The sequence below is a fragment of the Natator depressus genome, chromosome 4, assembly GCF_965152275.1.
Source record: "Natator depressus isolate rNatDep1 chromosome 4, rNatDep2.hap1, whole genome shotgun sequence".
NCBI classification, from domain to species: domain Eukaryota; kingdom Metazoa; phylum Chordata; order Testudines; family Cheloniidae; genus Natator; species Natator depressus.
In genome coordinates, this window is record NC_134237.1 from 36,356,058 (window position 1) to 36,377,654 (window position 21,597).

Sequence of the window (21,597 nt, forward strand, 5' to 3'; positions counted from 1 at the left end):
GAGGGGAGTCACTGCCAATTAAAAGGTGTTGGGACCCATGCACGCACCGAAAAAACAACAAAAAAAAAATGATGGCACTAGATAGAAAAGTAGTTGAGACATCCTGGAAGTGCTGGTGGTGTTAGTGGAAAGAAGCAAAGAGCAGGAGCTGTAAGCCACCAGAAAATACCTCCCAGTGGAAAAGCTTTGCCAAAAGCCAAAGAACGTTTTTCTCTGTAATGGCTTAGGATTTATTAGGTAAAAGGCATATACAGGCCTTTACAGTGTGCTCTTGGGGTTGGTGATCTGAGTTTCCTCTTAGAGAATGCCAGAGAGAGTTTTATCATGTATCATCTCTTTACCAGACAAGACTGTTTAGTGAAATGTGGAGAAACTGCAGCTGGAGAGAGAGGGGGCTCAGGGATAGTGCAGGGAAATTGGCTTCACTTGCGGTTTCTGTCCAGTTGCGTAAGACCCATTAGAAACTGACATTTGTCCCTTTTCTGGAAAGCACTTGAATAAAGGAACTTTAAAATGCCCAAAATGAGATCAAGGTAAAAATGGTTGCAGACTTTAATGGCAGACAAGCCAGGTCAGGGATCAGGCAGACCTAACTGAACTTGGAAACAGGGTGAAATCATGGCTGCACTGAAGACAATGAGAATTTTGCCATTGACTTCAGTGGGGTCTGGTTTTCATTCAGGGCATTTCTCTCTCTGGTTGCAGGGTGAAAAGCAAGAAAACACTTTGAAAAATAATGTTTACATCTTAGGAGAAGAAACACTGGTTTTGTAAGAGTGAATTTTCCTGTTTGGTAACATGTCATTACTGTTTAATGTTCACAAATATTTCTGTTTTTATTAAACAAACATATAGGATCATGGAAGGAAAGACATACAGTAGAGGCATTTCTGTGTCCAAGTCTATAACCAGTCCCGCAAAGCATATTTGTAAGTGCATAGATATGGGACTGCAAGTTTACATTAATGACAAAAGTGGGTGTATCAATAAAATAGTGGCACTGATGCTGCAGCCTTAAGTATGCAAGTTATTCAACTGGGATTACTTGTGTGACTAAGGTTTGACAAGATCCAGCTCAGTATTTTGTATTTTACTCTTGTAATCTTGCACGAGACTTGTGTTAGGGGTGCAAGATCAAGAACTCAAAAGAGAAAATTTCTAAAGATAAGGCGGTGACTGCAGTGCCACAGTAATTATGTTGGTAAAGCACTGATTTTCATGTTCTAAGGGCTCAGTTCATATTCTGTTTTTTCAAATTCTGAAAGTGTCAAGTTGCACATCTTATATATTTTATATAATATGCATTAATAACAGAGTACTAGAAAATATGACATTTGTGCAGAGTGGCTCTGTTAATGTTTAGAAAACACCCTGATTTGCATGCTTCATTTTGCAACCTCAATGGTGTGTTAAAACTAATTGTTTAGATTTAATTTCCTACTTTTTAAATAAAAATACGAAAGAGATAATGGGAAAAATTATATATAAAAAAAGAAAATCTAGGGGAAAGCTATTACAATTTATAAACTTCTCAAGGAGGGTGTGTAAATTCTGGTTCTGCACTTCTTCAGCCCATACTCTGATTATTATTTTTACATAATATTTATATTACAATAGTGCCCAGAGGCCTCTGTGAAGGTTAAGGCCCCATAGTGCTATGCACTGTACAAACAAATTCAGGGACACAGTCCTTGCACTCAACAGTTTACTATCTAAGAACACAATTTATCTATTTTATTATCTGCAACCCATGCACAGTACTTCTAATTTTCAGCACCAGCTTGGGCATATGGGCAGTCCAGGAAAGTAGGAGAGCAATACCCCTGAGTATGTTCCTTAGCTAGAGGCCTATGTAAGCCTTAAACAAATGGTATTAAGGTAAATCTGAATTCAGAGACCAGGATTCAGGCTCACTGGATTCAGGGTCACCTGGACTTCTCCTGGGCTGCCACAGGTAAGAGCAGCCCCTTAGAGCTATGCCTAAAAGAATAAGATGGTTCTTTATAATTTGGCATCTTCGGGGACCAACCAAGTTTCCAATGAAATCAGTGGGAAACTTTTTATTGCATTAAGTAGTAGTTGGATCAGGCCTTAAACAGAGTAAAAGACAAAGCAGCCATATAATGAGTTAGGTACAAACAAAATTTATCATTTGTCTTGTCTACTTGGGCTTTAAGCAATTCAGCACAGGGACTGTCTTTCTAAAATTTTGTACAGCATTTAACACCACTTGTATTATCTGTCTTGTCTCATTGGACTTACCTTTGGTTTACCTTGTAACAAACACCGTAGCTGTTAACTGCTATTCACATATTGGAAGTCATGCATCCTATCCAATAGGAGCCAGCTGTTTAATTCAGCCTAGCATAGATACTGCTGTCTACGCTACTGTTAATGTTTCTTTTATTTACTTTGAAGCTGCTTAATTACAGAAGATAAACTCTTCAGGATTTCCCTCAAGGATATGACTTCCTGTTGCTGGAAGTGAAAAATAAGTGAACAGTAGTGCCAGCTAAGGTGTTTGTTGTCTTTGTTACAAGGGAAGCACGCCATGTTTGGAATTCTGTTGCGTGAGATCAGTTAAAGTACACTCAGTGCCAGTGTCTGTGTCACACACCATCCTCTTTTGTTTGTGTAATGGCATTGGATTGAAGGGGAGAACCACAAGGGTGCCTAGTTGTAACACCTAAATCAAAGACTATGGAGATATGGTTGACACTGTGTACTGCAGTTAAGTAGGGCCCTACCAAATTAACGGCCATGAAATCTGGTCTTTTGTGTGTTTTTACCCTATGCTGTGTAGATTTCACAGGGGAGACCAGTGCTTCTCAGAGCTGGGCAGCCAGAGATTGGCAGCTGTTGGCTGGGTGACTCACTCTGAAGGCAGTGCCCTACCTGCAGCCACGCAGAAGTAAGGGTGGCAATACCATACCATGCCATCCTTCTGCGCTGCTGCCTTCAGAGCTGGGTGGCCAGGGAGTGGCGGCTGCTGATGGAGTGTTCAGCTCTGAAGGCAGCAGTGCAGAAGGGTGGCAATACCATACCATCCTTATCTCTGCACTGCTGCTGGCAGCCGCTCTGCCTTCAGAGCTGGGGTACCAGCTGGCCGCGCAGAAGTAGGGGTAGCAGTACGGCCACTCCTCTACCCCCCCCCCGACAATGAACTCGTGACCTCCCCACAACTCCTTTTTGGGTCAGGACGCCTACAGTTACAACACCCTGAAATTTTCATTTAAACATCTGAAATCATGAAATTTACCATTTTTAAAATCCAATGACCGTGAAATTGACCAAAATGGGCTGTGACTTCTATAAGGCCCGAAGTATAAGCAATGCAAAGTTCCTGTGGTCTCTCTTTCTCTCTAGTTCTGAACACAATACTTTGCATTTCTCTAGTGCCTTTCATAAGATCTCAAAGTGCTTTTCAGATGTTAATTAATTCTTTAATAAAGCCTCAAAAATCTTTGTAAGGTTGGTATTCTAATGTCCATTCTCTCTGTGGTGAAACTGAGGCATAAAGAGTTTAAATTACCAGCTGAGGTAAAAATAGAACAGAGATCCTCTGACATGCTGTCTTGTACTTTGGGTATTTAGAAAAATCCCAATTATAAGAATACATATATACTAATAGAGTTATATCACTGGCCTCCTGATCAGAAAAGGCCATCTGAGTGCACAATCTCAAGGGAAGTAAAAAAGACCTCTAAGTCTTATAAAACAATAACAATGGATGACTTTAACTAACAATATATGAACTGGTCATGTGTCACAATTGGACAGGTTTAAAGATGCACCTTACACAACACCTCACATTACTGTTTCTGGAACAGCTTGCTCTAGAGCACACAAGAAGGAGAGGCTATTCTCAATTTAGCCCTAAACAACACACAGGAAATGGTTAAGTTGAGCCATTACATAAAAATTACCACAATTTAATTACAGGTTTCAGAGTAACAGCCGTGTTAGTCTGTATTCGTAAAAAGAAAAAAGAAAAGGAGTACTTGTGGCACCTTAGAGACTAACCAGTTTATTTGAGCATGAGCTTTCGTGAGCTACAGCTCACTTCATCGGATGCATAGCATATCGTGGAAACTGCAGAAGACATTATATACACACAGAGACCATGAAACAAAACTTCCTCCCACCCCACTCTCCTGCTGGTAACAGCTTATCTAAAGTGATCATCAAGTAGGGCCATTTCCAGCACAAATCCAGGTTTTCTCACCCTCCCCCCCGCCCCCGCACACACATACAAACTCACTCTCCTGCTGGTAATAGCCCATCCCTCTTTGAAACCTCTCTTTATAATGCGCATGATAATCAAGGTGGGTCATTTCCAGCACTAATCCAGGTTTTCTCACCCCCTCCCCCCCCACACACCCCCCTCCAAAAACCACACACACAAACTCACTCTCCTGCTGGCAATAGCTCATCTTACAATGTGCACAGCAATAATGCAAGTTTAACCAGAACGTCTTGGGGGGGGTTTGTAGGAAAAAAACAAGGGGAGATAGGCTACCTTGCATAATGACTTAGCCACTCCCAGTCTCTATTCAAGCCCAAATTAATAGTATCCAATTTGCAAATGAATTCCAATTCAGCAGTTTCTCGCTGGAGTCTGGATTTGAAGTTTTTTTGCTTTAAGATAGCGACCCTCATGTCTGTGATTGCGTGACCAGAGAGATTGAAGTGTTCTCCGACTGGTTTATGAATGTTATAATTCTTAACATCTGATTTGTGTCCATTTATTCTTTTACGTAGAGACTGTCCAGTTTGACCAATGTACATGGCAGAGGGGCATTGCTGGCACATGATGGCATATATCACATTGGTGGATGTGCAGGTGAACGAGCCTCTGATAGTGTGGCTGATGTTGTTAGGCCCTGTGATGGTGTCCCCTGAATAGATATGTGGGCACAGTTGGCAACGGGCTTTGTTGCAAGGATAGGTTCCTGGGTTAGTGGTTCTGTTGTGTGGTATGTGGTTGTTGGTGAGTATTCGCTTCAGGTTGGGGGGCTGTCTGTAGGCAAGGACTGGCCTTTCTCCCAAGATTTGTGAGAGTGTTGGGTCATCCTTCAGGATAGGTTGTAGATCCTTAATAATGCGTTGGAGGGGTTTTAGTTGGGGGCTGAAGGTGACGGCTAGTGGCGTTCTGTTATTTTCTTTGTTAGGCCTGTCCTGTAGTAGGTGACTTCTGGGAACTCTTCTGGCTATATCAATCTGTTTCTTCACTTCCGCAGGTGGGTATTGTAGTTGTAAGAATGCTTGATAGAGATCTTGTAGGTGTTTGTCTCTGTCTGAGGGGTTGGAGCAAATGCGGTTGTATCGCAGAGCTTGGCTGTAGACGATGGATCGTGTGGTGTGGTCAGGGTGAAAGCTGGAGGCATGTAGGTAGGAATAGCGGTCAGTAGGTTTCCAGTATAGGGTGGTGTTGATGTGACCATCGTTTATTAGCACTGTAGTGTCCAGGAAGTGGATCTCTTGTGTGGACTGGACCAGGCTGAGGTTGATGGTGGGATGGAAATTGTTGAAATCATGGTGGAATTCCTCAAGGGCTTCTTTTCCATGGGTCCAGATGATGAAGATGTCATCAATATAGCGCAAGTAAAGTAGGGGCGTTAGGGGACGAGAGCTGAGGAAGCGTTGTTCTAAATCAGCCATAAAAATGTTGGCATACTGTGGGGCCATGCGGGTACCCATAGCAGTGCCGCTGATCTGAAGGTATACATTGTCCCCAATGGATGGATCCTGGCCACTATGGATGTAGAAGCCCTCTACACCAACATTCCACACAAAGATGGACTACAAGCCATCAAGAACACTATCCCCGATAATGTCACGGCTAACCTGGTGGCTGAACTTTGTGACTTTGTCCTTACCCATAACTATTTTACATTTGGGGACAATGTATACCTTCAGATCAGCGGCACTGCTATGGGTACCCGCATGGCCCCACAGTATGCCAACATTTTTATGGCTGATTTAGAACAACGCTTCCTCAGCTCTCGTCCCCTAATGCCCCTACTTTACTTGCGCTATATTGATGACATCTTCATCATCTGGACCCATGGAAAAGAAGCCCTTGAGGAATTCCACCATGATTTCAACAATTTCCATCCCACCATCAACCTCAGCCTGGTCCAGTCCACACAAGAGATCCACTTCCTGGACACTACAGTGCTAATAAACGATGGTCACATCAACACCACCCTATACCGGAAACCTACTGACCGCTATTCCTACCTACATGCCTCCAGCTTTCACCCTGACCACACCACACGATCCATCGTCTACAGCCAAGCTCTGCGATACAACCGCATTTGCTCCAACCCCTCAGACAGAGACAAACACCTACAAGATCTCTATCAAGCATTCTTACAACTACAATACCCACCTGCGGAAGTGAAGAAACAGATTGATAGAGCCAGAAGAGTTCCCAGAAGTCACCTACTACAGGACAGGCCTAACAAAGAAAATAACAGAACGCCACTAGCCGTCACCTTCAGCCCCCAACTAAAACCCCTCCAACGCATTATTAAGGATCTACAACCTATCCTGAAGGATGACCCAACACTCTCACAAATCTTGGGAGAAAGGCCAGTCCTTGCCTACAGACAGCCCCCCAACCTGAAGCGAATACTCACCAACAACCACATACCACACAACAGAACCACTAACCCAGGAACCTATCCTTGCAACAAAGCCCGTTGCCAACTGTGCCCACATATCTATTCAGGGGACACCATCACAGGGCCTAACAACATCAGCCACACTATCAGAGGCTCGTTCACCTGCACATCCACCAATGTGATATATGCCATCATGTGCCAGCAATGCCCCTCTGCCATGTACATTGGTCAAACTGGACAGTCTCTACGTAAAAGAATAAATGGACACAAATCAGATGTTAAGAATTATAACATTCATAAACCAGTCGGAGAACACTTCAATCTCTCTGGTCACGCAATCACAGACATGAGGGTCGCTATCTTAAAGCAAAAAAACTTCAAATCCAGACTCCAGCGAGAAACTGCTGAATTGGAATTCATTTGCAAATTGGATACTATTAATTTGGGCTTGAATAGAGACTGGGAGTGGCTAAGTCATTATGCAAGGTAGCCTATCTCCCCTTGTTTTTTTCCTACAACCCCCCCCAAGACGTTCTGGTTAAACTTGGATTATTGCTGTGCACGTTGTAAGATGAGCTATTGCCAGCAGGAGAGTGAGTTTGTGTGTGTGGTTTTTGGAGGGGGGTGTGTGGGGGGGGAGGGGGTGAGAAAACCTGAATTAGTGCTGGAAATGACCCACCTTGATTATCATGCGCATTATAAAGAGAGGTTTCAAAGAGGGATGGGCTATTACCAGCAGGAGAGTGAGTTTGTATGTGTGTGTGTGGGGGGGGGGAGGGGAAGGGTGAGAAAACCTGGATTTGTGCTGGAAATGGCCCTACTTGATGATCACTTTAGATAAGCTGTTACCAGCAGGAGAGTGGGGTGGGAGGAAGTTTTGTTTCATGGTCTCTGTGTGTATATAATGTCTTCTGCAGTTTCCACGATATGCTATGCATCCGATGAAGTGAGCTGTAGCTCACGAAAGCTCATGCTCAAATAAACTGGTTAGTCTCTAAGGTGCCACAAGTACTCCTTTTCTTTTTTCTTTTCACAATTTAATTAAGTTCAACATTTTCAAGGGAAGAATTATACCAAAAATTAGCTCTGCAACACTAAAATTTAAAAAGGAGGGCTTCCAAAAAATGAGGAAAGTAGTCAAAAAGATCAAAGTATAGAAATTAAAAGTGTTAGAGTCAGCATGGAGGCTAATGGATACAGTAACAGTCGCGGAAGAAATGCAGACCCCCAAACAAAAATGAATCAGGAAGTCAAGGGAAAAAATATGGTTAAGTGGCAAGATGTGACTCAAAGAGGCGTTCTTCAGAAAATTGAAATAATTTTTGCATTGTGTAGCAGGAGGCAGTTCACTGGCTACTGGTACACATTTTGTATTTTATTAGATATTAGTTTTTGTGGTCTTGTGTCCTAATATGATAGTAAATTATATTTATGCCGTTTGGGCTGCTGTTGACAGAACAAGCTGCACAGTGTAAACAGCCCACTTGATTTTCCTTTTACTCAATTCTCATGCCCATTTCCTATTGCTGTGTGGGAATTGTAATTGTGGGTCTTATAATAAGTCTGTATGAAAATAGCAATGAATCATGGTTCCAAGAAATCAAATAGCATTCTGAAGACTAGGATATCTGTAAGGCATTGGTATCAGTTTATAGCACTGCCTGACGTCAGTTAGGATCTCAATAGGATTTGAGTTTGTGTTTCCAAAAGCAAAAGGCAAGTCTATTTAGCACACTGGCCTCCTGGTCTTATCTACCTTTTCTTGATATCCTGATGACATTGTTCTCAAGTTTGTTTTGGATTTCTGTTTAGCTAGCAACTCTTCTTTTTCTGATCTACAGAGATGTTTTTACTCTGACTCTGCAGGGCTTTGCTATCACAGTGTTCTTGGGAAGTTTTATCTGCCGGCTTGGGGTTATATAAACTTTATTTCAACAAAGTCAACTGAGGGGTTCAAATTTTGCTGTCTCTTTTTTTATAGTTTAACTGTTACAGTAAATAGGCAGATGACCTGTAATGGAAGAAAACAGAATTCCAGTGAAAACTAATACTATACATTTCATTTGATTATTTTACACCGTGCATCAAAAACCGGGATCAATCAATAAGGAATTTTCCTGTGCTTCCTTCCTTTTGTTTATACAAACACCAGCTTGACCTTATAAGTTTTTTGCTGACTATAACAAGAACAGGACAAATTACTTAATATCTCTTTTGTGTTCTTCTCGGGAGGAGTGTGTCCTATTCTGAACTCTGGAAGACTTTCTGCACAAAATTCCATCCAAAAAAATCTGACAGTTTCTGTGATTCCACACACCAGCTGTATTTTAAAATTACTTTTTTAATATTAATTATCTGAAGCTGCTAACAGGTTTTTGCTTATTGTATTAAAAACGAAGAGTGCAATCCTGACTCTATTGAAGCCAATGGCAAACCTCGCACTGAATTCAGTAGAGCAATGATTTCACCTTACTTGTTGGTGAAAATAAACATTAATACTGTTGCTGTTTTTCTTATGACTAAAATCCTTTCCAGCAAGTGACTGATGTGTTGTGGAACCATTCTGATATCCATTATGATGAATTGTTTGGGGAACATTCTATTGCAGCTCTTCTTTAATATCAGTAGTATTTTCTGTCACATGCTTCTATGGTAATATATTATATTTGAAAAGTAGCAATTAACATTTCATGTAGCATCCAATACAATTATTAGCCATTGAAATTTTACCTTTCATAAAAGTTTTGATACTGCTTTGCAAATATAACCATTGAAAGTTCCAGCCAGTGCCATAACGTTCTGCTGATTGTGGAAGAAGTACTGTCTCCTTCGCCTCCTTACACAGTAGATTACAGATGGACTGCTACTTGCAATGCATTGGAAAGTGAAAATGACCTTGTCTTAATAAAAGGTAGCATGTGTTGTATTGTTCATTCTCTCCTCACCTTCTAATTGCCTCTAGTGATCAGCAAATTAAATTTATTTGATACAACTATTGGAGACTGGCTTCTCCATTGACTGAGAATGTGACAGTGTTATTACCTAAAACATTTTCAAAATGTAAATATCTCTCCCCGTAGGCAGGTGAATGTCCCACAGTAAAACAAGGATGTCTAATGCCTAGTGGGCACAGATTACCTCACTGCTTTCTGAGCTACTGGCATGCCTAGGGGAGGGCTTATTTAATTCTTATTTGGGTTCATTAATGGAGGTACTGGATCATTCCCTTAGGCAACTGGGCCATGCCCTCTTCCCGGCCAGTGCCACCTGTTTTGGGGGATGGGCAGATTATCTGTGCATCCCTTGGTGGAGAGGTGTTGTGTTGAGACATGGACATACTTTCCATTATTGGAAGCCCTGTGCCCTGAAATTCTGAGGGGCAGAATCTGGCTTAACCTGGAGATGAATGGGTGCTTGTGCAGTAATTACAAGTCTTTAATTGTGCTATGTACTAGAGAAGGCATCTCAGTCTGTGCTACTGTTCTTTCAGTAGGTAATGTTAGGATAATTAATTTTTTTTAATCTGACAGCATATTTCCTCATGTAATTCATTGCAGATACACAACTTTTATTAGCTTACACTGCAGGGTGAATCTGAAAACCTGTTAAATTCCTAAGCGATAAAAGTTATGTGCACTTTCACCTCTTCCACTGTTACATTGCTTGTTAGAGGTGTATATAGTTTTTGCATGAAGGAGTTCTGCAGAAATGCATTATAAGCGGCTTGCTGTTTAGAGAACATTAGAGGAACTAAAGAAACAGTGGTAAAACATATGAGTACAGTGTAAGAAAACTGACTATTTACATATTATATATCTTGTATCCTATATGTACTCTAGTGACAGAACTGAAGAAATTTGCCTTTGGTATATTTGTATATTTTAATATAGTCTTCATAGTGAAATTCTGGTTTAATTGCAGTCAGTGCGGGGTTTGCCTTTGACTTCAGTGGTGTCAAGATTTCAGCTTCGGTTTTTAACTTGTGTAGAAGGTTTTGTTTGTTTGTTTTGGGGCAGTGTTATTTTATAATATTGTTATTTTATGTCTTTGGAATGCTGCGCATGGCTATCTAAATAAACTAAAGAGGCGTTCAGTGAAGTTCAAAGGTAAAGAAGTATCTAAGCCTAGGATCTGGCTATTCCTAGTGATTACCAAAAATAAAATGGCTGGTGAAGTGAACATTTTGTTGTTCAGTACTGTTAACGCCAGTTTTATAAGAAGAAATTATCTGTTTCTCCAAATCCCTAGTTCTCTACTCTTTTGTACTTATAGCAACCTAATAACATATCTTTTCCCTTTAAAAACCCCCTCTATTTACAGTTCCTTCCCTTCTTTGGTTAAGGCCAAACCTCGTATTCTGGAGTTTTGTTTAGGGCTTTATTCATATGTTGCATATATCTTGTTCTTATGCATTTGCATGCACATGAGCTGATTTTTCAAAATACGCAGCTATGTGTACCTATCTATCTGAGATCAGATACAAGTCTGCTTCTCTATGTAAACGATATTTGTTACCTTAACAAATTAGGAAAGAATCTCTTGACCTGTGATATTGGCTGTTAATATAAAGGCTTTAATTAAACCCAAACTGGGGAGAAATTTAATATTAATAACTTTCAAAATATCAGTTTTGTAGTCTGAATCACTAGGTTATTATACCACCTAATTTCCAAAATTCAAATGCCTCGTGAAGCACTGCTAAGCTGTTCAGTGACTGACAGACAAATTTCCAGTATGCAATGGTAATTTTATTCTGATGCTTGTTTTACGATGCTTAGTGCAAATTTTTGTTTCAACAGGATCTTCAAACATGGGTGAATGGTGCTAATGAAAATGGCTTTGTCCTTGTCTCATTTGGAGCTGGAGTGAAATATTTGTCAGAAGACATAGCAAATAAATTAGCATATGCCTTGGCAAGGCTTCCTCAGAGGGTTATCTGGAGGTAAGAACTACAGTATAATATGTGTTTGAGGTAGATTTGAAGGTTTCTTACTGCATATTTGGGCTGTCCTGGTTTGGAGGCAAATTGAATTTGGGACACACAATGTAGATAGGCAGGATAGCAGGAGGGACTTAATTCTTTCATGAAAGGTGATATTTGTTGCCCTTTCTTAACCTCCCTCCCCACTTTCTCACAGAAGCAGGATTTGCAGCACTGTCCTTGTAGTCAGAAACACAGCAGTCTCCTAGCAGAGTGCAGTTCAGATTATATTCAAGCACTGGGATGTAAGCCAGAAAAAAAGATAGAGCAATATGAGAACTTTGTGAGCGTATGTATAACATTTGAGGCTTTTAAACATCACTGCTAGCTAAAGACCTCATATTAGGAATTGGGAATGACATTATCCTATTGACTTCATGTTGGGGATGGGGCCAGGGAAACAAACATGACAGGAAGGAAGGAGAAAGGGGGGCTGTGTGTGAACAAGAACCTTTGTTAAGGTAGGAAATTCCTGTTCTCTGAACTTTCTCTCTCTCTCTCTCTCTCACTCCTTTGTCTCCATTTGTTTCAATCTGTCTGTCTTCCTTGCCTGCAGGTCCCTGTTTTTTGTATTGCCCCTCATCCTTGTCTTTATCTTGCCTGTTAAACACAAAGAAGGAAAGAGAAATATCTCTCCCTTTGCTTGACTGGAGTGATTAGGAGATCCCATGGATGTGGAGACTCCTCTGTCTAAGCATAAGGCATTCTCACCATCTCCCCCAGATCTCAGACTTATCCATAGGTACTTGAATTCCTTAGCTTGCTGTGTAACAATAGTTAGGTAGGAGCGGGTGAGAAATTCTGCAGTTCTAGCATCTCCTGGTTTGAGCTAGAGAGCCACTCCTTTACTATCCGTGACAGCACTTTTGTTGAATGCAAAAGTTTAACAGCTCACAGCAGTGCAACACAACAATTTAGAACAGGAAATTAATAATAATAATCCTGAATCTCCTTTCTGGAGTCTGCTCAGTATGAGGGAGCAGCACTTTATTTCAAATATATCAAATTGCCCTTCTCCAGGAGTGGAACATTTCATTGTCTTCTGGTAGCTGTTGTTCCTGCTGTCATGTTTAATGAACATTTGTAGTTATGTATGCTTTATGTATTATGTATTATTAATTATTATTATTATTATTACTAAACAGCATTGAACACAGTGATCCAGTGTTCTGGCCCCTCCCGTCCCTTTCTTTATGTTGAAATTTTATTTTTGTGTCAAAAGTGACAGACTGCACAGTATTCTAAAACATAATTGCCCGTAAGAGACAAGACACCAAGAGGGCACAGATTATTTAGAAAACAACAAACAGCCCGAGCATAATGCTTCTCACTCTAACTCACCCTTCCCTTAGGGAACTGTTGGTGTTCAAGAAGGCTGGAGGTTCCTGCAGCAGTTAATTTCAGCTTGAGCCGGTGAAAATGGACAAGGACACAGAATAGACCAGCTCTGCCCTTTCTCCCAGGGCAGAAACCTCCCAGTCTCCTATGTCAGGAGACTCCCTGATCAGCCTCCTTAGGTGATCACAGACCCCTACCAGCTGACTTGTTGCCAGGTGACCTCTTTCCTGGCAAATTAGTTCTCCTGGGCAGGGGCCAGAATTTTGTGTAGGATTCTTCTGTTTGTATAAAGAACCATCAAGATTTAATAATCCTCTATTGTTAGCCCTGAGCCACTGCCCTTGGAATTTCAGCCCAACATGGAGATAAAACCCCACATTCAAAATGGATTTTTCAGCTTGATAAAGATACTTAGAGAGCGTACCCAACAGCAAACAGAATTCATCAGCTGTACATAAACAGATTCTGCAAGTCATCCCACACACACACACATTTGTAATTACAGAATAATCAAAGAGTAAAGCACGGTAAAAATAGTATAGTATGTGAAGTGTGGTTGCAGGATTCTGCATATCTCACTACTCACCATTATTCAAAACACTATTTTGGCCCTAGTCCTGCAAAAGGGATATTTATGCTCCCACTGGCCCACTGTTAATCCTGGGAGGAAAGTATTTATGATGTTGTCCACCTGGCTTATGGGAACCAGAGACTGCAGTATAGTGAAGATATTTCTTAAAAAAACAAAAGTATATATTTTTGATACTGTCCTTTCAAAAGGCTTCATCTGAGTCCAGTGTATTTCAGCAAGGGCCATCCTTATTCTCCTCCAAAAATGTTCTTATCAATTGTTTATATGACGATAACGAATTGGTGTTTTGAAAGGTAACATTTTGGTCATATCCTGGGGAGCAATCATAGTAGCAGCTACTGTTATCCTCATAAAACATTTTGTTGTTCAGAACATACAAACACCAGCCCTTAGAATCAATGCAGATATTATCATGCATTTTTGAACATGCATATCTGATTGCCATTCATCTTAATGAGGGAAGGTCGGAGGCAAATGAGTTGTCAGTCAAGGCTGCTATCACTGAACTAGCAACTCTCTTCTTCCTCATTCTTTTTTGCCTGCAAGCATAAAGATCCACTGTCACGCATCTCACCTGTCTTCTCTAGGTTTATGTCTTTGTTTCTAGACCTCATGGATAAAAACTAGAAGAAAGAAAAGAGAGAAGTGAGAAAGGAAAACCCAGCAGGCATAAGAATTTATAGCAGAGTTTCTTATCCATGGAAGGGAGAGTGCCTCAAGCCAGGGCTTCCCCTAAATTGGCTTTACAGGGCTTGGATCATGGCTTGATTCACTGTATGTGGATCGTAGCTGCCTAACATATATTACAGAACCACTAGGATTCTGATTCTACTGAGTGGTTGCAAAACCCTCTTGGCCTTTAACATAACCTGCCCCCTATCTCTTAGGAATGATTGCTACTTGTCCTGACAGCAGATCCAGAACTTAAACTGCTGTAGTACTTACCTTGTCAGTCTTTTACTCATCTTTTTCCATCTCTCATCCCCATTTGCATCTTTTGGAGTCCACAGAGTTGGGACAGCGTACCCATTTTATCTGAAGTCAGCATTGTGGTCAGGGCAATCCAATTCCTGAAGGACAACTTCTTGCAAGAAGTTACAGATAGAAGATTCTCTTTGAGCCTTGCCAGACAATGTTTTATTGGGTAGTCTTAACAAGGGATTCAACAATTGTTCTTTCAGGGTACCAAAATATCGGTACCGAATATTTAATAGTGTTGAAATCCCTACAAAATCTGTGATGTTGGTTGAACTGTCTTCTCATATTTACCTTTTTTCAACAGATATGCTTTTTTTTTTTTGCCTCCTGCCTCCTCCTTTCATCCTTTACATTCACATTTTCTTATTAACCACCAGTAGCTTTTGGTTTTATTGCTCTTTCCTGGGAATTTTATTGTAGAGGAGTTAACACTCTCCAAATACAATTTTTATAGATTGAAAAAACTGAAAACCAAATACAAGCTTTTGCTTGTTATTTTCAACAGTCAGATGAGTCCATAATAAAAATACTAAAGTTCACACAATATCATTCAGACAGAAGGATATATTAAATGCTTTAGAAATTGGAATCACTCCCCCGGCCAAAGAAATGCATCAGCTCTTGGAGTGAAATATGACAACTTAACACTATGCAATAGTTTAGGACAGGAGGTGAACAAGTAAACCTTAACCAACTGACACTGAAGGGGGATTTTTTGGTAGTCTGAATATAATTACCTTTATTATGGGTTCACAGTTGCATAGATAGGGTGAATATGATTGTTTTAGGTGTTTCCGAATAGGAACATTGTCTTTTCATTATGCATAGTGTATCCTCTCCTGGGAAGAGAAGGACTGCGTCCTCTTTGCAGAAAATTATCAGGGCTACTTACTGGGTATCATCATTATCCTTGCACAAGCTTTACAAGTAGAGCTGATAGAGAACTTTCTGTCAAAACAGTTTTTCAACAGAAAACTGGGTTTTCAATTACACTCATGTGTGTATGTAAGGTGCCTGCGTTCCATGTCAAATATTTAGTTTTCACTAGAAGATGAAGAAAAAATAGGTCAAAAACTGAAATTCTTTTGGTTTTAATTTTTTTAATGAAAAGTTGAAATTTTCAGTTGAAAAGGTCTGTAAAAATGATTTTGCTGCTATTTTTCATCAACATTTTTGCAGGGTGAAAAAAAAGACTATTTTGACCAAATCTTTTTACAAGCTAATCTCTACTAAATGGCTTTTGGTGCAATATTACAAGTGTGCTGGTCCAGTAATTTTTTTTCTTTTGTGGGATGGGTGAAAAAGAGATGAATAGCAAGAGAAATTATTTACTGTTTTCTTGTTTGTCATGGTCTCCACTTGAGTTTTTAACACTCAAGTAAGTGAACTGATTTCAGAAGAGCTGAACATCCAGGTTCTCCCACTGGCTTTACTGGGAGCTGCTAAGTCCTCAGCACTTTAGAAAATCAGGCTACTTAATTAATTATGTGCCTAAATACGAATTTAGGAATTTTACTTTACATACCCATGTTCTTCTGATCATTCACCTATGGAAGTCTCTTCCTGAGTTTGAAATGGGTGTGCTGTGCGGAGGGCAGTGGAAGCGTTTCAAAGACGTAGTGAAAGTACATCTTAAAAATGGGGACATCAACCCAACAAACTGGGAGGACTTGGCGCGGAACAGAACACAATGGCACCACACCTTACACCAAGACACAGCTCACTTTGAGGATAACAGACATGCTCATGAGACAGAGAAGTGACAAAGGAGGAAAGAAAGGGCACAACAGTCCAGCCAACAACTATGTCTCCTCCAAGATTACATCTGTCACTCCTGTGGGAAAATCTGCAGGGCAAGAATTGGGCTCCTCATGCACTTAAAAACTCACCAATGAACCCCCTTGGCAGATATCATCTTCACATCAAGGGATAGCCGAAGAAGAAGCTGTGTCTTGTATAACTGACCTTTTTAATTCCTGTTAAGTGGAAACATACTTCTGCTTGTCATTACTCTTTTCTGTGTTAAATGGGAAAAGAGAAGAAGTATGATAAATGAAATTACTGTTAGGTAAATCTCTTTTATTGCTTCCCTATATTCTCCATCAAATTGTAGCCAAAGACCATGACATAGTTTATTTTTTACTTTATATATATTTTGGTAAATAGCATAGTTTTTAAAGAAATGCACAGAATGTGCAGCCTAAATAGTGTAAGCCATAAAATGATGTATTATTTATTTAACTGATAACATGAGGGTATTCCTTCTTTTCCAACTAATAACTATATTCTGGGTGAAATAAACTCTGAAATCAAAAGTCCTTAACCCAAGACGTGGCTGAGCAAACTTGGAGCTTCCCCAAGTAGTTGTTATGCTGTGCTTTCTCTCTTCCCTCTATTAAATGTGTTATGATTGACTGCTATAAATCCCTAAGCACCTTCATAATTCCCAATCCATATTCCTACAGGTTGGGATTTTCAGATCAGTTTAAGGGAGTTAAGACACCCAACTGCCATTGAAAGTCTTAGCCACAGTAAATATGGCTGCCTCTAGTTCTGATTCCCTGTATGCGCCAAAAGTCTTTGTATTAGATTTTTGCCCCGGGGGGAAGACTTAGCCCTCTCTCCCCTCTTACCACTGATAGTAATTCCTTTTAAATAGTTTTTATTGTCAGGACCTAGGGGAGGTTGCATGATTGCAAAGGGAAGTCACACATTGAGCTGTGTTTGTTGTGGATATGTTGATGGGGAGTTCTGAGTAGAGGGATTTACATAGTAGTAGCCAGTCAGAATAGCTTTATTAATATTTTCTTATTCAACAAAATGCCCATAGAGAGATTATACAAACCTTCTGCTCTATTTAATAATAGACTTCAGCTAATCAGAGTATTAGGGATACACCGTGGCTGAGGGGTCACAGCTGAGAATACCAGATTCAGGACAAACTGCTGAGAAATAATGCAGACTCACCCCCAAAACTGGTGGTTATTCTATCATTAGATTATACCAATCCATTAAAAAAAGTAAACTTCTGTCTCCGGTTAACACCAGTTAACAAGAAGTCAAAAATGCAGTCTCCTTAGGCATTCCAGCACTTATTCACCACCCAGACACTAAATTTTACGATGAGTGGCTATTGATAACCAGTTTAATCAGACAAAGGGTTTTTTTGATCTCAAGAGATCAGCCACATACCCAGGTCAATATATAACTCAGATCTTACCTAATAATCATGCTGTTGCCAATCCTTTAGTAATTAAAATCCAAAGGTTTATTTATAAAGAAAGAAGAGGAGAATTAAAATGGTGACGGAAATCATACACACAAGTGAGTGCAAAGTTCTTATATCAGATTTGAAGCAGTGATGGAATAAAGTGCTTGTTTGCAAAAGTCTCTCTGGAAATTACTCAAATGGCTTGGGATTTACTCAAAAATTAATTACTCAATTACTCAAAAATCCTTGTTTAGAGCTTCCTTGTTAGATAGAAATCCAGTTCAGAGGAATGAAGCAGGAAATGAAGACAAAATGGAGATGTTTCCAGGGTCTTATATACCCTATCCCTTGTGACTGGAATTTTACTATCTCAACAAAGCTCACAGTCTCAGTTCGCCGAAAATTACAGGCAAAAGATGGAGTCCAAGGTCAGATGTCAAGTCACATACTCTTACATTGCTTTGATGGCTCACAGGAGCAGCCATTGCCCACTTGGAGGCTAAGGCATCCACAGGAAGATTTGCTGGGTTGGATGAGCTTCTTCTATGCACCTTGTGAGAGTCAATTGCTTTTGAATGGCCATCAACACAAAGCTTTTTGGCTTCAATGAAGATTTTACCTGGTGGGTCTTCCCCCGGAACAAACACATATGGGATATAGATCTATAGCCAATATTCATAACTTCATATACAGAGAAGATATATGGATTTAAACAGATCATCTTTAGCAAATCATAGCTTTTCTATTGACACCTTACATGACATACTTTGTACAAGATTTGTTGCAATTGTCTAACAGTGGCAATATCAATTATATAAATGGACATGTTTCAGTCATACAGCATCACACAGGGATTTGTCGATTGTATGGGTATTAAATAAAAAACTATACTGCCATTACGCAAATCAGACATACATATCTATCTGGCAGCCAGAGTGTAGGAAAACTAAATAACTGAAATTACTCTTTTCAGAGTAACAGCCGTGTTAGTCTGTATTCGCAAAAAGAAAAGGAGTACTTGTGGCACCTTAGAGACTAACCAATTTATATGAGCATAAGCTTAAAGCTTAAAGCTTATGCTCATATAAATTGGTTGGTCTCTAAGGTGCCACAAGTACTCCTTTTCTTTTTGTGAAATTACTCTGTAGTTATTGATCATTACTTTGTACCATTGGAACTATCTGACCTGCTGACACAACTCCAATTCCATGTAATGGTACATAAATAAATCCTTTCCCCATGTGACTGACTTTTTTTTTAATATTCAGGGATCATTTGGTTTGAATGTGTGTTTCAAGTCTATCAATTTCAGAACTTTTGAGAATTTATTTTGAAAGATTGCTGTCTGCTGTGCATTTTAGGTTTTCAGGAAGCAAGCCAAGGAATTTAGGAAACAATACAAAACTCAGAGAATGGTTACCACAAAATGACCTCCTTGGTGAGTACACAATGTGGTGAAAGCCTGCTTTTTAAAAAAAAATCAAAAAAAAATCAAGGTATATGCAGATGACAGTGCTGTAACATTTGTTATTTTAAAACAATAAACTTCTGTACCAGAAATAGTGCTGTAAGAATGTAGAACTCAGAATAATCTCAAGGTAAATAAGCCACTTTTTATGCTCTGAGTGCAAAAGAAAAGTAATAATCCTGTGCTAATTAGTGAAGTTTGTCATGTATTGAGAATATAACTGAAGACTTCCATTTTCAGTTGCTTACAACTTTCTGAAAAATTCTCCATTCCAGCTGTAAATTTTCCATGGTGGTTCTCAACCTAGAGGGATTTGTTTGCTTGTTTTACATGTTTGCTGGCTTTTTGGGTGGGGGAGTTTCAACAAAATCCAAATCTTTAAAATTTGAAAATTTAAATATCCCACTTATCTGGAGGACTTCTCGTGCTAATAATTTACAACAAACCAAAACCTAATTGATTTCAGTGTTTAAAATCTCAAGGAAAACTTTTTCAGAACATTATGACACTAAAGACAAGGTCCTGCTATCTTTCCTCAGATTCCCCATCACTAAAGTGGTAATTGATTGGTTAATGTTTGTACAGCTCTTTGAGTATATAAAGTGCTAACTAAGGTAAATTGGTTATTATTATAATTTGGTTGTCATAATAGTTGAAAGACTTATTCATTTTTGGTTAAATAATCAAATGACTTGAAATTAGGGACTCCAAAGGAACGAAAGACTGTGTCATCTTTAGTTAAGCACTTACAACATCTGTGGTGTCTGACAGTTGGATTGCTGCAAAGATAGTACTGATGTTCCCAATGAACAGGTCAATAACTGAAAAAAATCATGGCTTTGACTCAGTCAGTGACTTTTATTGGCCAAAATTCTGCAAGAGAATTTGTACCACTTGGAAAACCACCCAGGAATACCCAAACACAAAATTTGATGAATTCATTAAATTCATCCTTTCAGTCATCTGGCAGTTTCTCTTACATAAAACATTCCCCATCTCCTATGTTTTTTAACTCCTCCCCAAATGCACGTGCCTGGACTGTCGTGTAAAGTCACCACCCTTTACGTGGCCATGGCTGTTCCTCAAAATTAAACAATTATTTTTCTTAAATACAAAGGCTAAACTAAGTCAGGTGTATCTACAGTGGCTGTTCACTGTCTTCCCTAGTCAGATAAAGTGTAAATCAATAAATTATTATTATTTTATTTATGCATTTATTATTTGTATTGTGGTAGTGGGTAGTGGCTAGAGGCTAGTGGCTAGAGGTGGGCTCTATATAAGCACAAAACCAAATTATATTCCTTGCCCCAAAGAGCTTATAATATGTTACATGCTTTATTCCTTTTACCTCAGTATAAATCCCTTTATCATTCCAACGAAACATAGTCCTGATCCAAAGCCTTTGAAATCTGTAGAAAAACTCCTATTGAATTCAATGGGCTGTGGATCAGGCCACATCTGAGCAAGGGGAAACCTATATGTACATAATATAACAGAGAAGACACAAATTCCTTGCTTAAGTTGGGATGAAAGAGAACCCCAATAAAGTCTGCTTTAAAGCTTCTGTCTTGAGTCCAGACCATCCTCTTGGTCAGAGTTGCTGAGGTCTATAAGATCACTGTCCTTCTCTCCTTCCCCAATCTCATCTCTATTTCTTTCCCTAATGGTTGGTTCTATTAAAACTAAGATGGCCAAGTAGTAGATCATTCATAGAACTTCATTAGTCCACCTCCAAGAGGTCTGAGAGGACTCAAGAGAGAGGATTTATTTCACATTTCTTTTAGTTTCATAGCTGATTTAAAAAAAAAATCAGTACTTTGTGGCCTTCATAAATGGGACAACCGCACTGAAGAAAGCTTTATAACTGCAAAAGCTATGCAATCATGAGATAATATTTTAAAAAGAGAAGTTACTTATGTAGAAATTTGCTACAATCATGCTATCTTGGAACACTGCTGACCCATAACTATTAGTAAGTTGAGTACTATATGATATTTGCTTTACCAGCAAACACTTCAAATATGCAGTCTTTGCTGATGTTTTCAGTGAAAATTCAGAAACACACACACACACACACACACACACTTGATTGAAACCTCAGGAATGTGTATGTGTGGCAATATAGTTATATATTTGCAGCTTGTTCCTACAGAAGCATTTTCAGGCATAGGATGTGGATTACAAATGCATAACCTCTCTCAGTTTATTTATCAGGATATTAAGCCATTGCTGGGTTATCTAAGCACCTGAGAAATAAGAAGTCAAACAACTGTATCTCAGACATAATAGTTTATTTGTAAAGAATGTTTTAGATTTATTCCCATGAGCTTTTTCACTTTGTGTCAACAGTGTATGAAACCCTGGTGAGCTTAGGACCCAGTCAAAGCTTATGGTTGCTTC

The 21,597-nt window shown here is 39.5% G+C and overlaps 1 protein-coding gene across 1 annotated transcript in view; it reads left to right on the plus strand.

Moving 5' to 3' along the window:
- UGT8 (UDP glycosyltransferase 8) overlaps positions 1–21,597 on the plus strand; it is a 74,619-nt gene that overhangs the window by 46,158 nt on the left and 6,864 nt on the right. Inside the window, exons 3-4 of the mRNA XM_074950014.1 lie at positions 11,429–11,571; positions 19,091–19,167. Coding sequence (XP_074806115.1) covers positions 11,429–11,571; positions 19,091–19,167 — 220 coding nt within the window. The remainder of the gene's footprint in view (positions 1–11,428; positions 11,572–19,090; positions 19,168–21,597) is intronic.